Raw genomic sequence first — 18,518 nt, 5'->3', positions numbered from 1 at the left:
TGAGAGATAAGTGATTCCAATATAAATTAAACCTTCTTACACAGCCACGCTCGCAGAATACTAACGACCAGGATCCCCAGAGAAATGCTTTAAACCTCCTATGCCCCAGGCAGGTGAGGCTCCGCGGTGGTTTGAGCACGCAGGAGCGCAGGGGCCCCAAAGGGAGCTCCTTGGCACGGCGCCCTGCATCCCGCTCCGGCAGCCGGCACAAACAGCTCCGACATTACAGCCTGAGCAAGCAAATTCTTGAGAAAAATTTTAATGGAAAAGACCAGTACATTTTTTCCTGTTGGCTTCTCTAATGAGAAGCGGTCCCCGTTTGAGCGCGAGCTTAGAAGGCAGCTCAGGAACAGCAGTTTTGCACCGCGATGTGGAGGACAGTTGAGTGTTGGGGCTTTCAGATGCAAATAGAAAAAGCAGACTCGGGGACGTAAGACTTGCTGCACGAGTGGTGTAAACCCGGGACGCCACCAGTTTAGATTTCCAAAACCACAGAGGCAACATAAGGCTGCTTAGGCGAGGAGCCGCTTTCTGAACTAAATCTGCCTCGCCCTGAGGTCAGTTCATTGTGGAGAAGCTGCAGAGCAAACGCCTGTTTTCTGCCCTGTATTTAATGGCAGCGACATGCAATCAGCGCACGCCGGCCCGCTCGCTGCCTCCGTGTAGCCAGGGAGCCCGTTTCGAGGCGAAGCGCGCTGGGCTGCCCAGCGGTTCCTGCTCAGCAGCGCTCCAGGGGCACGGCTAGCGCCGCAGGTGGCACAGCCAGGGGATGGCCCCAACAACACGAGCCTGCCCACGCAGGCTGGCAAACAAAAAGCAAAGCGGAATCACTGCGCTCACTGACACGCAGCCGGCGCTTTCCTTAGCAAAACGAAGCTTATTGATCCCGTCGAAGAGCTTACCAGTGCAGTTCGCTTCATCTGACCAGTCCCTGCAATCGTTGTCACCATCACACATCCAGGAAAGGCGAATGCACATCCCGGAGCTGCAGCTGAACTCGTCGCTTCTGCACTGGTGGGCCTCTGCGAGCAAGGCACACGCGGCTCAGCCGCTGCTGCGGCACAGCCGGCCTTGAAAGCATTTTTCCCGCATTGCCTCTAGCCTTGAAGGATCAAGAGCCACCACCCTGCTCTGTTTACCAGCCTCTGCTTTCCCTCAACTTATCATCCCACAGCTTCGGAGGGGAGGACCGGGCGACTCAGCGCAGCACCGCACTTACCGCAGCGGCTCTCGTCGCTGTTATCGCCGCAGTCGTCCTCCAGGTCGCACTTGTAGGAGAGCGGGATGCAGGTGCCCGAGCCCTGGCAGCGGAACTGGCTCTCGGCGTCGCACACCGTTGTGGCTGCCGCCGGCGGGAGGAGAGGCAGAGAGGGCGTTCAAGGCTGCGGTCAGATAACCCGCACCCAAACACGGCGCACGGAGGCGCAGGACGGAGGGACGGCAGGCTGCAGAGCTTTTCTCCATGCCTTCTGAATCATTACTGTTTTATTTTCGCTATCGTTATCACGCGCACCTCGTACAGCAGAGCAGGAAGAGGTTAATGGGCTGATGCTCATCCCACCCACTCGCAAGCCGGGAAAATGCCCTCCAGGCAAGGCAAAGCAAAGAGGAGGAAACAGGCCCTGGGCTGCAGAGCTGCCTGGTCTCGCCTGGGGAGCAGGGACCGAGGGAAAAGGCAGCGCAGCCCTTGGCACGGAGCAGCCAGACGGAGGGGAAGGCTCGGCCGGAGCCTCGCTCTCTGGGGCCAGGGCTCCCCGACCCCCTGCACAACCCACGCAAGGGACGGGCGCCTGCAGAGGTTTTATCTCGTCCCGAGACAGGCGGCGAAGCCAGAACCAGGAGGGGAAACCACACTCCTACTACTTATTTGCTTTCAGTGAGGTCAAACTGCGGGGAAAGGATGTGTTTTGACTCTGCTGGCTGGTATCTCAGGGTAGGCAGGAAAATGACCTCTTTATGAGTACGAAACAGGGATAAAGAGCATCTCTCCAGGAACGTCTGGTCCTCCACTGATTCCAAACTTCAAACCTGGCCCTCTTTCCATGACGGACTAATCCAAACCCCTCAGGCTCTGCAACGGCTTGGGAGAGCTGCGCTTCCTATGTGCATTTGGGTTCCCTAATTTTACTTGAGAAGGTGACCTCTGTCTTTCCTGTATTTGAACTTGATTTATTAGCTCAGCGAGAGGCCCAAGCCCTCACGATGAAGACAGAAATGCACTTTCTGCATGCACTATTTTCCTCAGCATCAGCTGTGCCCCCAATTAGCCTCAGGGGATAATTACTGCGAAAGACAAGCGTGCACCCTCACACAAAAGCTGGGATCAGTCTCACCGAGCTTGAGACCTGTACACCTGAGCTGGGCAAGGATGAAATACAAGCCCAATTCATGCAACCAGTTTTGGACGTGTCCCTTCGGACGAGACAAATCGTGCCCTCCGCATGCCTCGTGCTCCCCGTGACTATAAAGGGAGTCTAGACAAGCAGCTCAGGTGCAACACCGACACAGCGGATGTCTAAATTGGGATGGGCGAATGCCATCACAGGACACTTACGGCAGTTTTTCTCATCGCTCATGTCCCCGCAGTCGTTATCGTTGTCACACTGCCAAATGCTGTTTATGCAGTTCCCATTGAAGCATCTGTACTGGTTCGGCAGACAGGTGTTTTCTGGTGCAAAGGGGAAAGCACAAACAGGCCGGCGTTAGGCATGGTGCCGCGCTCTTGGACCAGAGGCCGTACTTCTCCTAGCCCAAAGGGCAGCGGGGAAGGTCACGCTGACCTCTCAAAGTGGCAGAAGCCACCACCTCCCAAGATAAGGCAGCGACAAGAATTGAGCACGGATTTACCTTCCTTCACACAAGTGCTGTTCTTCATGACATAGCCGTGAGGACAGTCACACTTGACTTCCCCTGAAGGCAGCACGGTGCTGGAGACGCCCTCGGGACACTTGCAGCTTTTGCCGTTGTTTGACTTGGGCAAGCAGAGCAGGCTGCAGGGCTTGGCAATGCAGGCGTTCTCCCCTGGCAGGAGGCGAAGGGACACGGTCGGGACAGAGGGCCACGAGACGCGGCAAGAAGACCAATTTTACCCATCGCCTCACTGCCTGGGTTCAGGCCCCCGGCTAGGAGCCAGCTCAGCAGTGCCAAGTTTTGAGGCCGGGCTTAGAAATGCAAAGAGCTTTCTGCTCCCATGGAGATTGAGGGCCTTAATGGTCTTCCCAGTCTCTTGCATGGTGCTGATTTTTAAAGCGCTTTGATGATCTTAAACCCGTCTAAAAGCGATGCCAATCCCTTCAGTGAGTGATACCTCACGCAGGGGCTGCTGCTACCCAAGCACAGCCCAGAGTGACGCCTTTTTTTCCTTTGCATGGAAAGGCCACGGTCTGTGACCGAAACGGGGAGGTACCATCACAGCACAGAGAGGGCCGTAAGTCCTCTTTCTCTCTGACAGGAAATATCTGTCATGGCAGCTCAGAAGTAGGAAGCGGTGCTAATGCAACACGATCCTGAATAGGGCACCTGAGCACTTAAAAAGCCCTGCAGGAAGGTGAGTACCTTCAGGCTCATGCAACGTGAGATGGGACGACCTTGCAGCTTGGGAACTTGTGGAAATGGGGGATAAATGGATTTCCACACTCAGTGCCATGGGACCCATCCATCTGAGCACTCGGCCTGTCACAATATCCTGAGGAAAGATCATCTCCATGCACACTGAGTTACCTGTCGTCTTTCCTCTGTAAAATATTTTCATATCCATGATCCCATTTAATCGCCCGACTAAAATCTCCATTCTTGAGCCGCTGTTTTTGGATGCTCTAAAAATGCTGAGCTGTGACCAGTCATTCCAGTAGATTTCATTCTGAAACACAAGCTTTGCTCCTTAGTGCAAAGAGACACGAGTGGAGCCACCTGAGAAGTGCTAGCCAGCAGTTATTTGGGCTGAGACCATTGCAACACCCTGGAATTGCAGGGCAACGCTCCTCAAAGCCAGGGGCAGGAAGATGAGAAAGACTCGAAATGGGATGTGGGCACAAACGGGAGCACAAGGCACATCTGCTGAGTCACAGACAATCTGGGGAAGACATCACAGTGCAGCTGCTTGGAAAAGCTGGGAGCCCGTTGGATTTCAGTCCTGGATTAGGCTGCACCTGCCTGTTAGTTTCTGGGATTTGTCTGAACATGCCCAGAGCAGAACTACAGCAAGCATCACCCTCTCACTCCCAGGAGCCAGAGCCAGGGTGCTAAACACTCCTCAAGCCCAAGCCCCCCTGCCTAAGACCGTGTATGCTGTGTAGATCTCCATCTACTTGAAAAGAGGCCCTGCATAAATACCTTAAACACGGCAATGGCGTAGGGGTGAGGGAGGCTATCCAGGATCACGGATCTCTGGAGGCCATTGAAGTCAACCCTCTCGATTCTGTCCATGTAGGCCTCTGTCCAGTAGATCCAGTGGTCATCCACAGAAATGCCGTTTGGCCACCGCACGCCCTCCGAAACGATGCAGCCGGCCGATGATCCGTCCATGTCGCTCCTGTAAATGCCGGGCCTGGAGTCTCCCCAGTCTGTCCAGAACATCAACCTGACAAGAGCCAGAGAGGTTACTCGAAATGGTAACAAAACATCTCATCAAAAGGAACAGGTTATAAAGCAGAGATTTGAATACTTTAAATTCCCTGTCTCTTGCAGGGCATGTCTTTGGAAAAGCAACTCTTTGCTATTCAAATCAGCGTGACCGGGAGGTCTACCAGCAGCAGAGAGGCATATTTAGGTGGCAGTTTCTGTGGTGTGGCTGTAGCTGCAGGTTACCTAGCTTTAAACCGCTTTGCTTGAGGGCTCGGAGCCCTGCAGGCAGCGCAGCGCGAGCTGCAGAAGCTGCTGCCGAGGTGGTTGCTCTGCTCAAACCGGCCAAGCGAAGAGGGCTAAAGGCAGCTCAGGTTTGTCACTGTTGTCACAGCAGCGGCTGCAGCAAAGACGTATTCAAAAAAGGCGCAACTCTCCTTCGGTTCTCGAATTTGAGCGCAGCGCAATTCCTCACATACCACCACAGCTTTCTCCACTGACCAGACCAGTTTTACTGGCAGGAAAACTTATTACCAGTGGAAATGTGCAGGTCGGAGAACAGCAGTTTGATTAAAACAGAAACCGGCTCCCAGTCTCGGATTATCTCCCAACTATTCACGGTGATCTCTTGCTTACCCTTCTCTGGGAACCAGAGCGAGGGCTCTGGGTCGTTCCAGTATCGAGGAATTTAGGACAGTAAGTCGCAAGTCTCCGTCCGGATTGGCAACCTGGAGTAATAACAAAAAAGGCAGGGTGTATTCACTGCTGGCAATATAGAGAGCAGTTTCGCTGTTTAAAGTTGCATGAACTTCTGTGGCATTTAATTACAGCTCCCTAATAAAACAGCTATCCAAAATATACAGGCAGAAGAAGCAGTTATCTTAAGGCAAGTGATAATAGATGATAGGCCTGGTTTATTTATTGCTATTTCTATATTAGTGAATGAGCAACTGGCTGTAGCAGCTCTCTACCACAACCCATTCTAGCCCCATGTACCGCAGGACATGGTCCAATCTAAAGTAGCTTAATTAATTGCAGGTAAATTACTTAATGAGCTGTTTGGGTTTTTTTCCCCCATTTCTACTGCTCATTTTGGCCTCATAAACTGATATCAGTTTAACTACGCAGGGCTGAATAGTACCATACTCTGTTTGCATTTAGACCCAGTAAAGTGGAATACCATGCCGCAGGAGGAGGGTTGGTGGTCAGTAATGCCACACGAGCAATAAGAATTCAGGGCAGCATCCAACTTAGATACACAGATGTAAACGCATCTTTCTAGCACTGGTGGTTGTAGACATACCTCAATTTTTGGGATCCCAGCATTGACCCAGTAAAGCAATTGACTGAGAGGTTCAAAGGCCAAAGCCTCCACTGTTTCCAGCCCAGTGCTTACGATTATTTCTTGCCCAGAGCTGCCATTGAGACAAAGACGCTAAAAAAAATAAAATAAAATAAACAGGAAACTCTGACAGCCTCAAGGTTAGCAGAGTCAAGTGTGCAAGACAAGCCTTAACAGAGCTCACAAATGAGAAATACCTAAAATAAGCACTCGAATTTCAAAGCACTTATGTAACAGCTCCATTGCCCTGCACCTGTGTCCACAGCGCAAGGCGATAACACCACAGGCGACAGGCGGCCAGAGCAGCGGCAGGAATAGGAGGAATTTTTGGCTAACAACACCGGGGCGAAACGCTAATCTTGTGCACGGTGCTGTTCTCGGTGTTCATCCACAGCCAGACTCCGCAAAGTGCTCGGCACTGCCTTTCTGAGTCTTGGCTGCGCAACACCACAGAGGCCAAGGGAACTCCTTGCTTCTGCAGGAGGCCGAGTGGGCGAGCGGGCCTCACACGGAGGGATGCTCTCAGTCCCCGGGCACACGCGTATTCCAGGCTGGGAGCTTAAGCCGTGGAGCTCTCCCACCTGGCTGAAAATAGATGTTTGTTCTTGCCTTTTAGGAACTTTGTTACAGCATTTTAGAAACACATAAACCACTGAAAGTCAATGGAAAATCACTGGATTGAGACACACGTTATGTTAGGAAAGGTTCTGGGGACAAACCTGGTCAAGATAGGTCTTCTAAGATGGGTTGCGTAAGAGGCTCAGTCATATGACAATGACCCTTACGATATGGGTCAAGATATGATATGGTATGTTATAATATGGTATGTTATAATACGGTATGATACGATGCAGTCTGAACTCGAGCTGTGCTTTCTGCTGGAGGACCTAGGCCACCCAAACCTCTGAGCTCCCCGGCGCAGGCAGTGCCTTGCTCACCTGTATAATGTCAAGGGTGACATCGGCCCAGTACAAGCAGTTGTGGTCGTAGTCGAAGTCGAGGGCGACTGCCCCTCGCAGCCCGGCCAGAGGCAGCTCCTCGCTGACGCCCGAGGAGAGGTCGTACCGGTGGATGGAGTAGCGGGTAGCGTACAGAATGAACTCATTCTCCTCTGCGAGAACAGGGGACTTGTTATATAGAAGCCTCTAGCTTTTTAGGTTACTCGAGGGGTAAAAAGCAAATAACAGGTATTTTCCTCCTACCCCCGACTGTATGTTTTAGCACCTCAGTGTTACTGAGGCAAAGGCCCTTTGTCTCAACAGGATTAGGTTAATTAGAAAATGCTAATAGCCTCATAGGGTCCCCTTATTCACTCATGTGACAGGAAAACACTACTGCTATTGTTTATTGCAGAGGGTTGAAAGAGGAGGCAAAAATGGCAAAAACTGTTTTGCCTGTTTCCTTTTCACATTTGCATTCTGCCAATTAAAAACAAAATACTGATCTCCTGTTCCTCAGAATTCTCATAAAAAAGGTGCGAGTGATGTAAGCTTTGTGAGTCCCAGGGGACACCTTTACTGCAGTAAATATTCCAGGGTGGTTTTTGCACAGGATCTGGCATAACGGGACCCTCATCTAGGAGGAAGACTGGCAGGCATTAGCACGCTACCAGGAAATTCCAGTAATGCTATTAATGAGGAAAGCTAATGTCAGTAACACTGACGATGCATCCCTATGGAGATACGAAACGGATACTGTACATGAAAGCGGTGCAGACCAGGGTGTTTCTGAGTACCATCAGCGAATGTGCTGGGAACACAACGCTTCAAAGCCCAGGCTGGTAGGGGCTGCAGGTTTAATTTTCAGGCAGCAGAGCGCTTCGCAGCACGACGAACACGGCTCTCCAGATAGCTCAGGAGGGCTCAGAGGGTGAGAAACGCTGTCGATTCCTAACCTCAGCGGAAAACTAAACACCGTGCTGGTGTGAATCCCAGCAGAGGGGAAGTTTCTCCAGGTTTCATCCCTGGATTATCTATTGCCCCCCGTCGGGTATCAGACCCGGCCTGCGCACCGCAGCCTCGGGCTGACAGGGCTTGCTGCTCCCTGGGGAAACCGCCTGCATTTCCACCGGCCGCTCGAGCCAGCGACGCGCTGCCGGGCAGCCGCGGCTCACAGCAGCCTCTTCCCTTTCGCGCGGCGGCATGCTAATCACGCTGCTCATGACGGCAGATTAAATTAAAGCCTTAACGAGCAGAATGCAAATAACATTGGCAGCACACGGGCATGAAATCATTTCGGTGCCTTGGACGTTTTGAGAGGAGAAGGAAGGGGAAGGAGCTGCTGGCGTCCTCCCGTGCCTTGCAGGGCATGCGCGGGCCAGCATGAACGGCCAGCCCCTGCCCTGGTCTGGTCCCCAGCGCCTGTCATTCAGCCGCACATGGTGGCACATCTCAGGGTAGTATCTGCACATGGGTTTCCCTACACAGGGCAGGAGATTTTTTTTAATTCTTTTTTTTAACCGATTGAGGCATTTTAGCTCCTGTTCTGTGGATTCTCTCCGGGAAGCCTCTGGGAATTTATGCGTGGTCCCTCAGGCACGAGCCAAGGACATTAGGAATGAAGGCCTTGTGGCCGAGGTAATCCTGCACGCACTTACCAGCTAGCGGGCAGGGCACCAGCTCCCCTTCCAGCCGCGATTCGATGTCTCCCCCTGCACAAGTGTCCCCAGAGATCTTTCGGTAGCTGCAACACATACAGCCAGGCAGTTTACTCCAAGAAAACTGTTAATATAGCACCATGAGCAGCTAGAACAACCCACCGATTCTTAATTTCAAATTAAATGTTGCTCTGTATGTCTGCACATGCATTCCATTAACTGCCACTTGTGTGCTTTTTAACACCAATAGCATAAATCCCAGTATTTAGAAGATCAGGTTCCCTTCCCAGGTATAACAACATACCCTCGAGTCTTCTTGTAAGTTGAGCCAACAGGGCAAGGTACCGGCGGGTCATATGGCTTTCCAGCAAATTCAGGGTCAGGGACGCAAACTTCTAAAGCTAAGTCCTCGCTCAGTTTAAAGCCAAAGTCACTGCCAAGAGAAGAATGATGTAAGGAGGGAAGGGAAAGAAGGGACAAATGCACCATGCTAGGCTATTTACTCTCCTCTATTTTTGCAATCAAGTTTTAAGAACGCAAAATATCTCAGAAGGCCATTCATTTATTATCAACATTCAGCTGAATAGCATCATCTTACAGCCAGGCAGCTTCTTTCATTGGGACATTTCAAAAAGACTCTGCAAATAAGCTTCCTAGTGACCAAGCAGAATAGGGTAAATGAGGCAGCAAGCCGTACTGGAGCCAGCACTTCCTGAAGATCTGGCTTCGAGCCCCAATTCTCCTGCTAGCTGTCTTAGTTCACTGGGTGTGCCTCAGTTTTTCCCAGCTGTAAAATGGGTGTTACAATGCTTTTGTTCTTTGGAAAATGCTGTGGAAAAGGTTATGTCAATCTGACTTTACAGACACTCCAGGGCTTTGACTCTAAGGCAGAAATTAGCTCCCACCAGCCTAATCCCTGGTCTGCCCATGACAAGCCAGATTCCTCTTCAGTCTGTTTCTAGGCATCTATAGGGAGGTCTGAAACTCTGTTCTTAATTGCAGGTACTGGGCACTCAAGCAGTCTAGCCCTGAGCTCTACTGAAAGCCCAGTCCCTGAAAAGCAGTTCACTTAGTAACCCCAAACCTTTGCATTTGACTGCCAAAGCAAGGCTGCCTAATCCTGACAGCTGTGCAGCTTCAGAAAAGTGTAAATTATAACAAAATGATATAGCAGGAGCGTTGCATTGCTGTGGCTAAAGGGTCGCTAAGCTTTTTAGCTGAAGATCTCTACGTGTGATGGAAATTGTCCTCCAACATTTGAAAGAAGGTGATGGATTAACAACACTTTGCTCTTCTATAACCTTTCAGAGGCTCCCATATGGTTCTAAAGACATTAATTAAGTCTCATGCCCCATTATTAATGAAAGGATGTTTTCAGTCTATTTAGTTTCCTCTTTGCTATAAAATCAAGCAGTGATAAAAAGAGCTAAGTAAATTGGATGTTTGTTCACTTTGTGCGATTGGTCACAGATATTTATCTCAGAATTACAATCCAGACTAAAAGAAATTAATTGGTATTTACCATTCAAAGTCTTCCCTTGTACAAGAGCAGTTGGAGACCATGACAGGCCTGTCAAAATCTTCCCCATTGAAACACGTCGCATGAGGAGTCCTCCTTTTGAAAACAGTTTTATGCCCCAGTAAACATTCATTGCCTCGCTCATCGGAGGGTGACCACAGCTTGTAGTCGTTTTCTGTGCAAGGGACCCCTAAGACAAGTGGCAAATTTGGGTTAATGAAAGGCACCGTCCTTGAGGTAACCAAGACTGAAGATTTAAAAGCAAGCGAGTCTCCGATTTGCCTCTGTCCCCGCTGCTGACGTGTGCCCAGCGAGGCCGTGCGAAGCTGTACCCTGCCCCGTGCCCAGCACCGTGCTGAGCTCCAGGGAAGGGGCGAGTTGTGCTCTCAGAGGAGGTCTCGTGCAAAGCCGCGGACCGAGCATTACACCCATGCAGCAGTTTTCTAAAAAGCTGTTTTTTCGAAAGCTTGTTGGTAGAGAAGGGCAGTCCCTAGCCATGCAGCCTAGTATCCCCGAGCAATCAATGCAGAGGTGCGCGCTGGAGCCCTTGACAGCTCGTGTGCGCGCACGCGGCACGCCAGCTCCACACGGTCGCTGCCTACACGGGGCTGCACCCCAGGAGGAAAGCCACCCGCGCTGCCAGGAGCGAGGAGGCGACAGGGGAGCCAAGGGGCGCTGCGGGAGGAGGGCACCCGGGGCGCCCCGGCCAGCGCCCCAGCGCTTGCAGCCGCGGCGCGCAGCAGCGGGAAGAGACGAGGCTCCCCGTGACGGACGGCACCAAGCAGCTCCAGCGCGGCTGCAGTGAATTTGTAATGCCTCATTTGAATGAAGTCATTCTGGTTACCAAACAGATCCGTTTCCAGCAAATCGTCAGGGGAGTCAGTTAAAAATTTTAGTGAAGTAAATTCCTCTGCTGAGTTTAACTGCTCTTTGATTAAAACGCTGCCTCGCAATCAAAGCTGAAATCAGTTATAAAACATTCATAGGCACATGCCTTCAGAAGGGCTTTTTTTTTTTTTGCTCTGTTTCCTTTTTAACAAATCCCTTGGTGATGAGGGAGGGGGCTTTGGCAAGAGCACAGAAAATGTGATTGCCTTGAGCAGCCATCTCCACGTGGACACGAGCCATGAGGGATGCAGGACCGATGTGAGAGCTGCAGAAAGCCCCAGCCCCAGCAGGAGATCCCCTCGCAGGTCCGGCTCCCGCAGAGGTGTCCTCGGGAGAGCAGCAGGCTGGTAGCAGCACGTGAGGCTTGGCTCCTGGGTCCCGTGAGGGAATGGGGCTGAGGGCAAGAGCTACAAAGGTGTTTCAGCTCTCGATTCCTACTTAGGCATTGAATCTCCTGTGCTCTTTGGTGGGAGTCTTAGAAGAGCCTTAGATGATGACATGCTTTGGATCATGGCCTGGGTCTCTAGGTCACTTTGGGCTTCTGAAAACCTCTCCCTGAGACCTCACCCCACTCCTCCTCACTCTAAGACCTCTGGAGATGATACGTAGAGGTCTTAGCTGCATCCACAGTCATGCTCGGGGGCTGTATGTGGGGCAGTGGGGATGAGCTGTTTTTCAGTGAATGCCTATTTGCGTGTTTAAAGTGTAAAGCCAAGGGGTGGAGGCAGGACAGCTGTCACACATGCACAACCCAGCGTCAGCCGAGAGCTCCGGCGCCCGTCCCCTTACCCAGCACGTCAGTGGTGTTGATCTGCAGTATCAGCCAGCTGTGGCCGTTCTCTTTGTACGAGCCAAAGATGGTGAATATGGTGCTTTTCTCCCCCGGCTCGGTAAGAAGGCCGTACACAAACACTGGCTTCTCTGAGAAAGTGAATGTTTTCCAGGTTTCCCCTTCATTTGTGCTATACCTGGAGAAAGAGGATTGGGACAGCTGCAAAGGGAAAGTCCTCACCAAGCCTGGGACTTGAGGCACAAGCCAAGGGAAGGGCTTGCTCGAGGCCACCGGCCGGACGCTGCCACGGAGGAAGCCTGGGCCCCGCTGCGGGGCTGCACCGTGCCAGGTAACTTACTTGAGCTGGTCGGTCTCGGTGCCTTGTGCGATTGCCACCAGGATGCCACCGTGATCACCCCACGTGTAGTAATGGGGCCCAGACAGCGCCTGAGAAGAGAAACAGTGGCAAAGGGAAAAAGTCCAGAGCATGAGGATAAGGGGTGCCCGAACATTACACACCTCAAAGCCTAGCTGCAGAGACCCTGACTCACTCAGGCATGCTAGGAGGACCTCGACTTAAAGCTTAGCTCACACTCCTCAGAGCTATGCTGAATTAAGGGAAAAGCTTTGCTGGAAAGCATGCTCTGTCAGAAATGCTTCCTGACCCGTACTAACGTTTCAGGTCGCTCAGGCCGAGCCAAATATCTGGAGGCACTAGAGATTCACGTGTTTATGGGCCAACATCTGTTGTCAAGAGCAGTCAGCCCAATTTCTCTAAATATATAGCTGTGTTTAAGAGCAGAACTGTATCTTGGACTCTCCTCCTCATATGTTGTATGCTAATGTAAGAACTAATTGAAAAAGTGCCGTTACATGAAACCAGAATCAATCTCTCCCCCTCTAAGCCTGCAATTCTTGTCTGCAAAGCTTTCTGAATGCTCATCAGGGACTTGCTGCCTTCCTAAGACTTCAGATAAGTTTTGTTTTTCAGTCTGTGAGGCTTTTTAAACACCGAGAGATAAACGGGGCCATGGCATGCAAAAAACACTCCCTGGAGACAGCTTGCACATCCACCCCCAGTAAGAAAATTGCTGTATTTCACACTCACCTCCTGCTCTAGCTAGTGACCACCAACAGAAAATCACCTTTGCTTTCCTAGCTGGGGGGCTCAGAGCAGCTCAGGATGAAAACAGAAACCATGAACGTGCTCGACTCTGCTAGTAGTACACACTAATGCGCTTGGGGACGTTCTTGCAAAGGGCACTGCATATATTGTTTCTTTCTTTTTGCGTTTTGAGACCGTACGAGTGATCTGGAGGCCAAGAAGCCTTCCAGCCTGCTTTCAGCAGCTGCTTGCCAAAAACCACGAGGAAAAAGCCGTATTACTATTTCACAGCTGAAGAATCAGTGTTGGGTCATTCCGCACCTCTGCTCAGCACACAGAGAGGCTGAGTAACTCAGGAGCTCAGCATTGCTAACTGTAAGATCGCTTTTTCTCAGCGTATTTTAATTGCACTTCTACAGAAAACTGTCTGTGAGCCTGGGGAGGTTTTAGCATGAAAATCTCTGCTTTCTGGATATCCTTCCCCGGCTGTGCGCGCTTCTATCTTGGTGCAATGGCCCCACAGAGGGAGACGCCGGGTCCCCCCAGGCTCTCCCAGCTGAAGCTCGGAGGCGCCCGCGCTCCCGGCGCCGGGCAGCCTTTGCACCCTGTCGGGCTCTGGCAGCGGCCGGACCTGTGGCATGTCCCCACTGCCGCTCCAGCCGCCCAGATGTTAACCCAGACCGCACAGCACTTACTGGGAGGAAAAGGCGGCCGTTGAATTCACAGGATTAAATAGCTTACAGATGTCGAAATACCATATTACACTCGCATCAAAATGTACAGGCAGGCCACAAATACCGCTGCAGCCCAGAACACCCACTTAGTAAACAGCATCCAACTCCCCAGAAACTGAGAACAACATCTCGTTTTTCTGGAAGAAGCCAGAGGCTTTCCAGACGCTCTTGCAGGCTGAAGGTCTGGGGTTCGGGGTGCCTGCCTTTGAGGAGGGAAATCCCAGAGAGAAAAGCAGGCAAATGGCCCGGGGCTAGGCAGCCCTTACCTCTCTCCACCGTGCTCCAGCGCTGCTCGAGACGTACACGTTGGTCTTCCTTGCCATGTTCTTGCCAACAGAGCCTAAGAGAAGGAGAAAATCACTCCCCGTGAGGTATACACAGCAATTGCTTAAAATGAAGCCAGCCACCTCTAAACTATTTTTCTCGGTGAGTAAAATGGCAATGATTGAGGAGTTGATTTTTCACAGTATAAACCAATTCCTGCCTATTTTAAAGACTATTACAAGTTTTAAAAGCAGCTGGGGAGAAACATATGGCTATAAACATGATAAAACAAAATTTGCCCTCGGTTTTGCAAATGTTCCATAAATTGTTTTCTACAATAAAAAGACGAGACAGACGTTAATTTCTGTACTTGTAGGAAACCCCTCAGTTGGATAGTGGCAGGAAAGAGGAACAGACTGAAACTGGGACGGTTGCTAATGTCACCATGGTGCAGTAAAACGTACATGCCGTAATCACTGTACCAGGACTGCAGATGAGAAAGAGATGGCAAAACACACAGTCTGATTGAACTTTTATAAACTCTCTATTTTTACTACTTATACAGACTAGATGCTGCCACGGTCTTAATGTCCTCCGAACAACAGGCCCTGCAGCCCGTCCGTGGCTCCGAGGAGGAGAGCAGTACCGGTGGCGATGATGAGTCCCGGCGCCGACTCCTTGGAGAGAATGGGCATCCTACGCAGCTGGAAGTTCAGCAGCTGGCTCAGCCGCTGGGCCAGGTGGAGAGAGCAGCCCTGAGAAGCCTGGAAAAGCAAAGCACATTGATGTTAACCCTTCATCCTGCATTTGCCCGTGCCCCTGTCCCATCCGGTCCGGCACTTTCAGCATCTGTTTTGAAAGACGGACAAGGAGCGAAATCCTTTTAGTCGAGAGGAACCTTGTCGCTGTCTTGGCGGGGCTAAAGCTTCGCCTGAGATGGCTTCAGGCCGATCTCTGCTGTCATTTCCCCCGCTGTGATTGACATTTCCATCTCTTTTACAGGGTCCTTTTTCTCTGGTAGTCCCTCCGCCCTTTGCCCAGTGAGCCGGCTCTGCTCAGCGTTACCTCGCAGCTTATCTTCTCGCCGTAACGCGTGTACGCCGGCGGCTGCAGCAGCTCCCAGGTGCCCCCCTTGTCAAAGGTGATGACGGACCGCATGTTCTCCTCGCTGAACGAGCCGTTTATCAGGGTGGCGATGTAGACACCCCGCACGCCTTCGACCCGGTGGAAGTCTGCAAAAGGCTCGTTGGCGAAATACCTGCAAGGACATGCATGTGTGGTACCATCAGTCCCAGGCCTCGGTGGATTCGGGAGTGGGAAAAGACTGCAGATCGAGCGAATACTTTGATAAAAGCAGCAAAAAGCTCCTAAAGGAGATTTTGGGCAATATTTTTCTTTCCCCCAGCCACTTTTACTGCGCCCAGCCTTCATACACTTCAAAGCCCCCCACATGTTGCGCCAGGTACGATGAATAGAGATGATAACATGACTTCTACCATCAAGCCACACAGCCCTGAGGCCCTATCACAAGTCAATGCATCCGAGGTTACCTGACTAAGGTGTCGCTCCCTGCTCCTCCTGGGCTGTAGTAGAGTATGTTTTCTAAAGACAGGGAGAACTTCAGGCCTTCTGCTTCCGAGATGTAGAGGTTGGTACGGTTGTTATCGTGGCTGACACACACGAACACCTGGTCCTCAGATGCATCGGCAATGTAATACTCCTTTGGGACGTAAATGACAGATGTGCAGGCTTTATATGCGTAGGCATACAAACAGGGTTTGTTTATCGGTTGATTTAGTGTTTCCTCTTAGATAGCTAAAAGTAATTCCTCCTTCCACCCTTTTTTGGTTTTTCCACTTGCAAGCACGTATCTTCCCTCTGCTTTCTCCCTTGCATTTCTCTACCAGAGATCTCTGTTTTCTGCCCTCCACACCTCTCCTCAAAGCCCAAATCCCTGGCAAAGCCGCCCGAGAGCAGCTCAGCGCTGCAGTGTCCTCAGCATCCTTCCCACGCAGCCCAGCTTGCCAAGCCCCATCGGTGCCGGATCTCTTTCCGGCTGAACCCGAAGCAGGCCTAGGGTGCCTCGCAGTGGGAAACACACCCCACTTGTCTGCCAAGTGCCAAGAACATCACTAGGACTTTCCTCCGTCCCTGCCTGCCTGGGGAAGCCGCAGCACGTCTGGATACACCTCCTTGCTGGAGGAGTATCACAGACTCTTTATAAACCTTGGCTGTCCCACTGGGCATCTTCTGTCTGCAGAAGAGACAGACGTTTGGGGCCAGCTTGTGCTGGTGGAACCAATGTACGTTCAGCGACCTAGCACCCCGTGCCACGGGGAGGCTCTCATTTCTCCGAAAGCAGAGCCAAGGTATGAAGCACTGAGATCAACCCCTCTCTGCAAATCTAGGCTTTGCTCCCAGCCACCGTCACGAGCTTGGGAAGAAGCCAGAGGTTGTCTCTTTGCAGAGAGATGCATACCCGAGTCAGTACTAGCCCAGAAGAGTCCCTCTGCTCCTTCAAGTACATGTCATTGTGGCAAATAATACATGATTCGCTTGAATAAAGTTACCTTTGCTTAAACCGTGAGATTGTTTTCATATTAGCTTTCGCTCTGTTGCAAAGGGGCCAAACCCCTGAACCGCGTGCGGAGTAAAACGAGGGTCCTTCCAAGCTCTCACTCTCGTGGTGTCTGGTTAAAATGCAGACCTGCCCTTCACATCCGAGGGTGTCCTTGGTAAAGGGCAAGGTAAGGAGGTCGTCTTGGAAAACCCCACTTACCTTAATTGGATGCTTGGTTACGAACTGGGCCACTCGCATCGGCTTGCGGTTGAAGGACACCCAGAGCTGCACCGAGGCCGGCTGCAAGCTGCCTGATAAACGCTGCAGAAGAGCAGAGGGAAACGTAAGGAATAGGCTTCATCCCCCAAATCACGCTAGTCTCCCATAACAGCCGAAAGGCAGACTGGGGCAAATCCACAAGCCATATAGCCAGGAAGCAAGCAAGCACGTGCTGCCCCCCGCCCCTGCGCAGCACCAAAGCACAACGCCCCGGAGCTCAGCCAAAAAGCATGTAAGAGGGATCTAGCTCCTCTCCGGGCAAGGGCACAGTGCAAAAGCCCTGCGACCTCTGTGACTATTAGGAGGGAGCCCAGTCGCTCACTCCTATTGCTGTAAGTGTGGCCAGAGCCGGGGAAGGGGAGAGAGGCCTTAGAAATCCCTATTTTCACATAGTCCTACAAGAGAACTTGAATCCCTTGCAGCTCATCCTGGCCATTCCCAGAGACACCAGCACAGGTCAAGGTTTCTGTATCTTTAAGTAGCTGATTGTCCTTATCAGCATCCTGGAAGCTGGAAAGACTGGCTCCCGGCTGATTAGCATCAGGTAAATGGGAGCTTTCCTCCCACTGTCCTTCTTGCCAGGTCAGGCGGAGGTAAGAAGGCTGGTTTTAATTCCTTCTTTTTCTGCATAGCAGGTTCTGCACTTTCCTTCTCATTCTTAATGATTTGCAGCAATTAAAAGGCACGAGTGTTAAGAGGAGGCGGGGGAAAAAAGTGGGGGCAACATTTTTCACATGGGATGCCTATGGTAAGAACCTAAACCCAGATTTAGGCTCCAAAAATAAGTGGCCTCATTTTCCCAGGGTCTGTATTGCTAAGCAACCGGGACTCCCACAGAAAGGAACAGAAGTCAGGAGGCCTCTGCCGCGGAGACGCCTGCCACGGGCTCCTGCGCCGAGCTCTCACCCGGCACGGCTTCGGCCGGAGCCGAGGCTCTGTGCAAGGCACTCGATCCCCAATAGAGGGATATCTGACCACCTCAGCTTCAGGGTTTTTCAGATGCGAGATCCAGCCCAGCTAACTTCCTTTCTCCAAAGGAGGAAGCAGCTTGGAAGAATCCCCAAATCTAGTTCATGCTTTAAAAGGTGATGATTTTTCGGTCCTGTTTCACACTTCTAGGGCTCTGCCTCCTGAGTCTGGCTTTTGCACGGGGTTGTTTCTCTGCAGAGACAGATACCATCCCCTGCATTTTTACCTCACACCAACAGTAAACCTAGATAAAATCCTCTCCAGACCACAGCGGGCTTCAGATTGGGCAAAATGCCAGGCTGACAGGCTCTAAAAGTTGTAGACTATCTGCAAGAGATAACTCTGAGAAACTGAAAGTGCTCCTCAAACACATCCTGCATTAACTTCAGGCACAACCGGTGGTCAGAGCTAACTGCCTACAAAACACTAAATGGTTTAATGGCAATGGACTTGTTAAAAAAGACTCGACAGCAGCAGCAGGGGGAAAAAGCAATGCATGCATCTTCTAAAAAGAAAAACGTTCCTTAAATTCTAGGATGAACACAGTGGCCCTTCCCAATGCACTTTCTCTGACCACCTGTAGAGGACTTTCCCTCAGTGAAAGCACAGATAAAGTGCTCCATGTCATCTTTCTTTCACATTTGTCTGAAACTGGCCAACAGCTTCAGAAAGCCTGGATTGCAGCAGGACAGAAAGACGGCCTTTATTCACTTACTTACATCCTCTTTGCTTAGGAAAGCAAACTAAAATGCCAGCTCTCTTACCAGACCGCAGTAAGCTAGACTATCTGGACCTGGTCCGTTCTTGATTGTAATCCCTTTTGACGAGCAGTCTCCTAAGCGAAGCGCTGTCAAGGCCCTTCCCCTCCCTGTCCTTTCGCTGCCACCCTGCACCCCTGTGATCCCCCGCCTTGCCTTCCTTTGCAGGCGT

The 18,518-nt window shown here is 51.4% G+C and overlaps 1 protein-coding gene and 1 long non-coding RNA gene across 2 annotated transcripts in view; one reads left to right on the top strand and one right to left on the bottom strand.

The window, feature by feature from the left end:
* LOC106490235 (uncharacterized) overlaps positions 1-14,409 on the top strand; it is a 260,943-nt gene extending 246,534 nt beyond the window's left edge. Inside the window, exons 9-10 of the long non-coding RNA XR_010886282.1 lie at positions 11,850-12,026; positions 14,346-14,409. This is a non-coding gene — a long non-coding RNA (uncharacterized lncRNA). The remainder of the gene's footprint in view (positions 1-11,849; positions 12,027-14,345) is intronic.
* Positions 1-18,518, bottom strand: part of SORL1 (sortilin related receptor 1) — a 56,439-nt gene that overhangs the window by 20,658 nt on the left and 17,263 nt on the right. Inside the window, exons 7-25 of the mRNA XM_067310263.1 lie at positions 16,560-16,661; positions 15,331-15,500; positions 14,846-15,038; positions 14,427-14,544; positions 13,783-13,856; positions 12,036-12,124; positions 11,695-11,873; positions 10,021-10,207; positions 8,803-8,931; positions 8,499-8,584; positions 6,841-7,013; positions 5,864-5,995; positions 5,197-5,288; positions 4,333-4,579; positions 3,721-3,859; positions 2,848-3,021; positions 2,555-2,668; positions 1,220-1,342; positions 903-1,022 (exon numbers count right to left, since the gene is read on the bottom strand). Of these exons, the coding sequence (XP_067166364.1) occupies positions 903-1,022; positions 1,220-1,342; positions 2,555-2,668; positions 2,848-3,021; positions 3,721-3,859; positions 4,333-4,579; positions 5,197-5,288; positions 5,864-5,995; positions 6,841-7,013; positions 8,499-8,584; positions 8,803-8,931; positions 10,021-10,207; positions 11,695-11,873; positions 12,036-12,124; positions 13,783-13,856; positions 14,427-14,544; positions 14,846-15,038; positions 15,331-15,500; positions 16,560-16,661 (2,641 nt within the window). The remainder of the gene's footprint in view (positions 1-902; positions 1,023-1,219; positions 1,343-2,554; positions 2,669-2,847; positions 3,022-3,720; positions 3,860-4,332; positions 4,580-5,196; positions 5,289-5,863; positions 5,996-6,840; positions 7,014-8,498; positions 8,585-8,802; positions 8,932-10,020; positions 10,208-11,694; positions 11,874-12,035; positions 12,125-13,782; positions 13,857-14,426; positions 14,545-14,845; positions 15,039-15,330; positions 15,501-16,559; positions 16,662-18,518) is intronic.

Source organism: Apteryx mantelli, chromosome 23 (assembly GCF_036417845.1).
Source record: "Apteryx mantelli isolate bAptMan1 chromosome 23, bAptMan1.hap1, whole genome shotgun sequence".
NCBI lineage: Eukaryota > Metazoa > Chordata > Aves > Apterygiformes > Apterygidae > Apteryx > Apteryx mantelli.
Note: the sequence above shows the minus strand (reverse complement) of the source record. Positions and strands in the feature narration are given on the sequence as shown.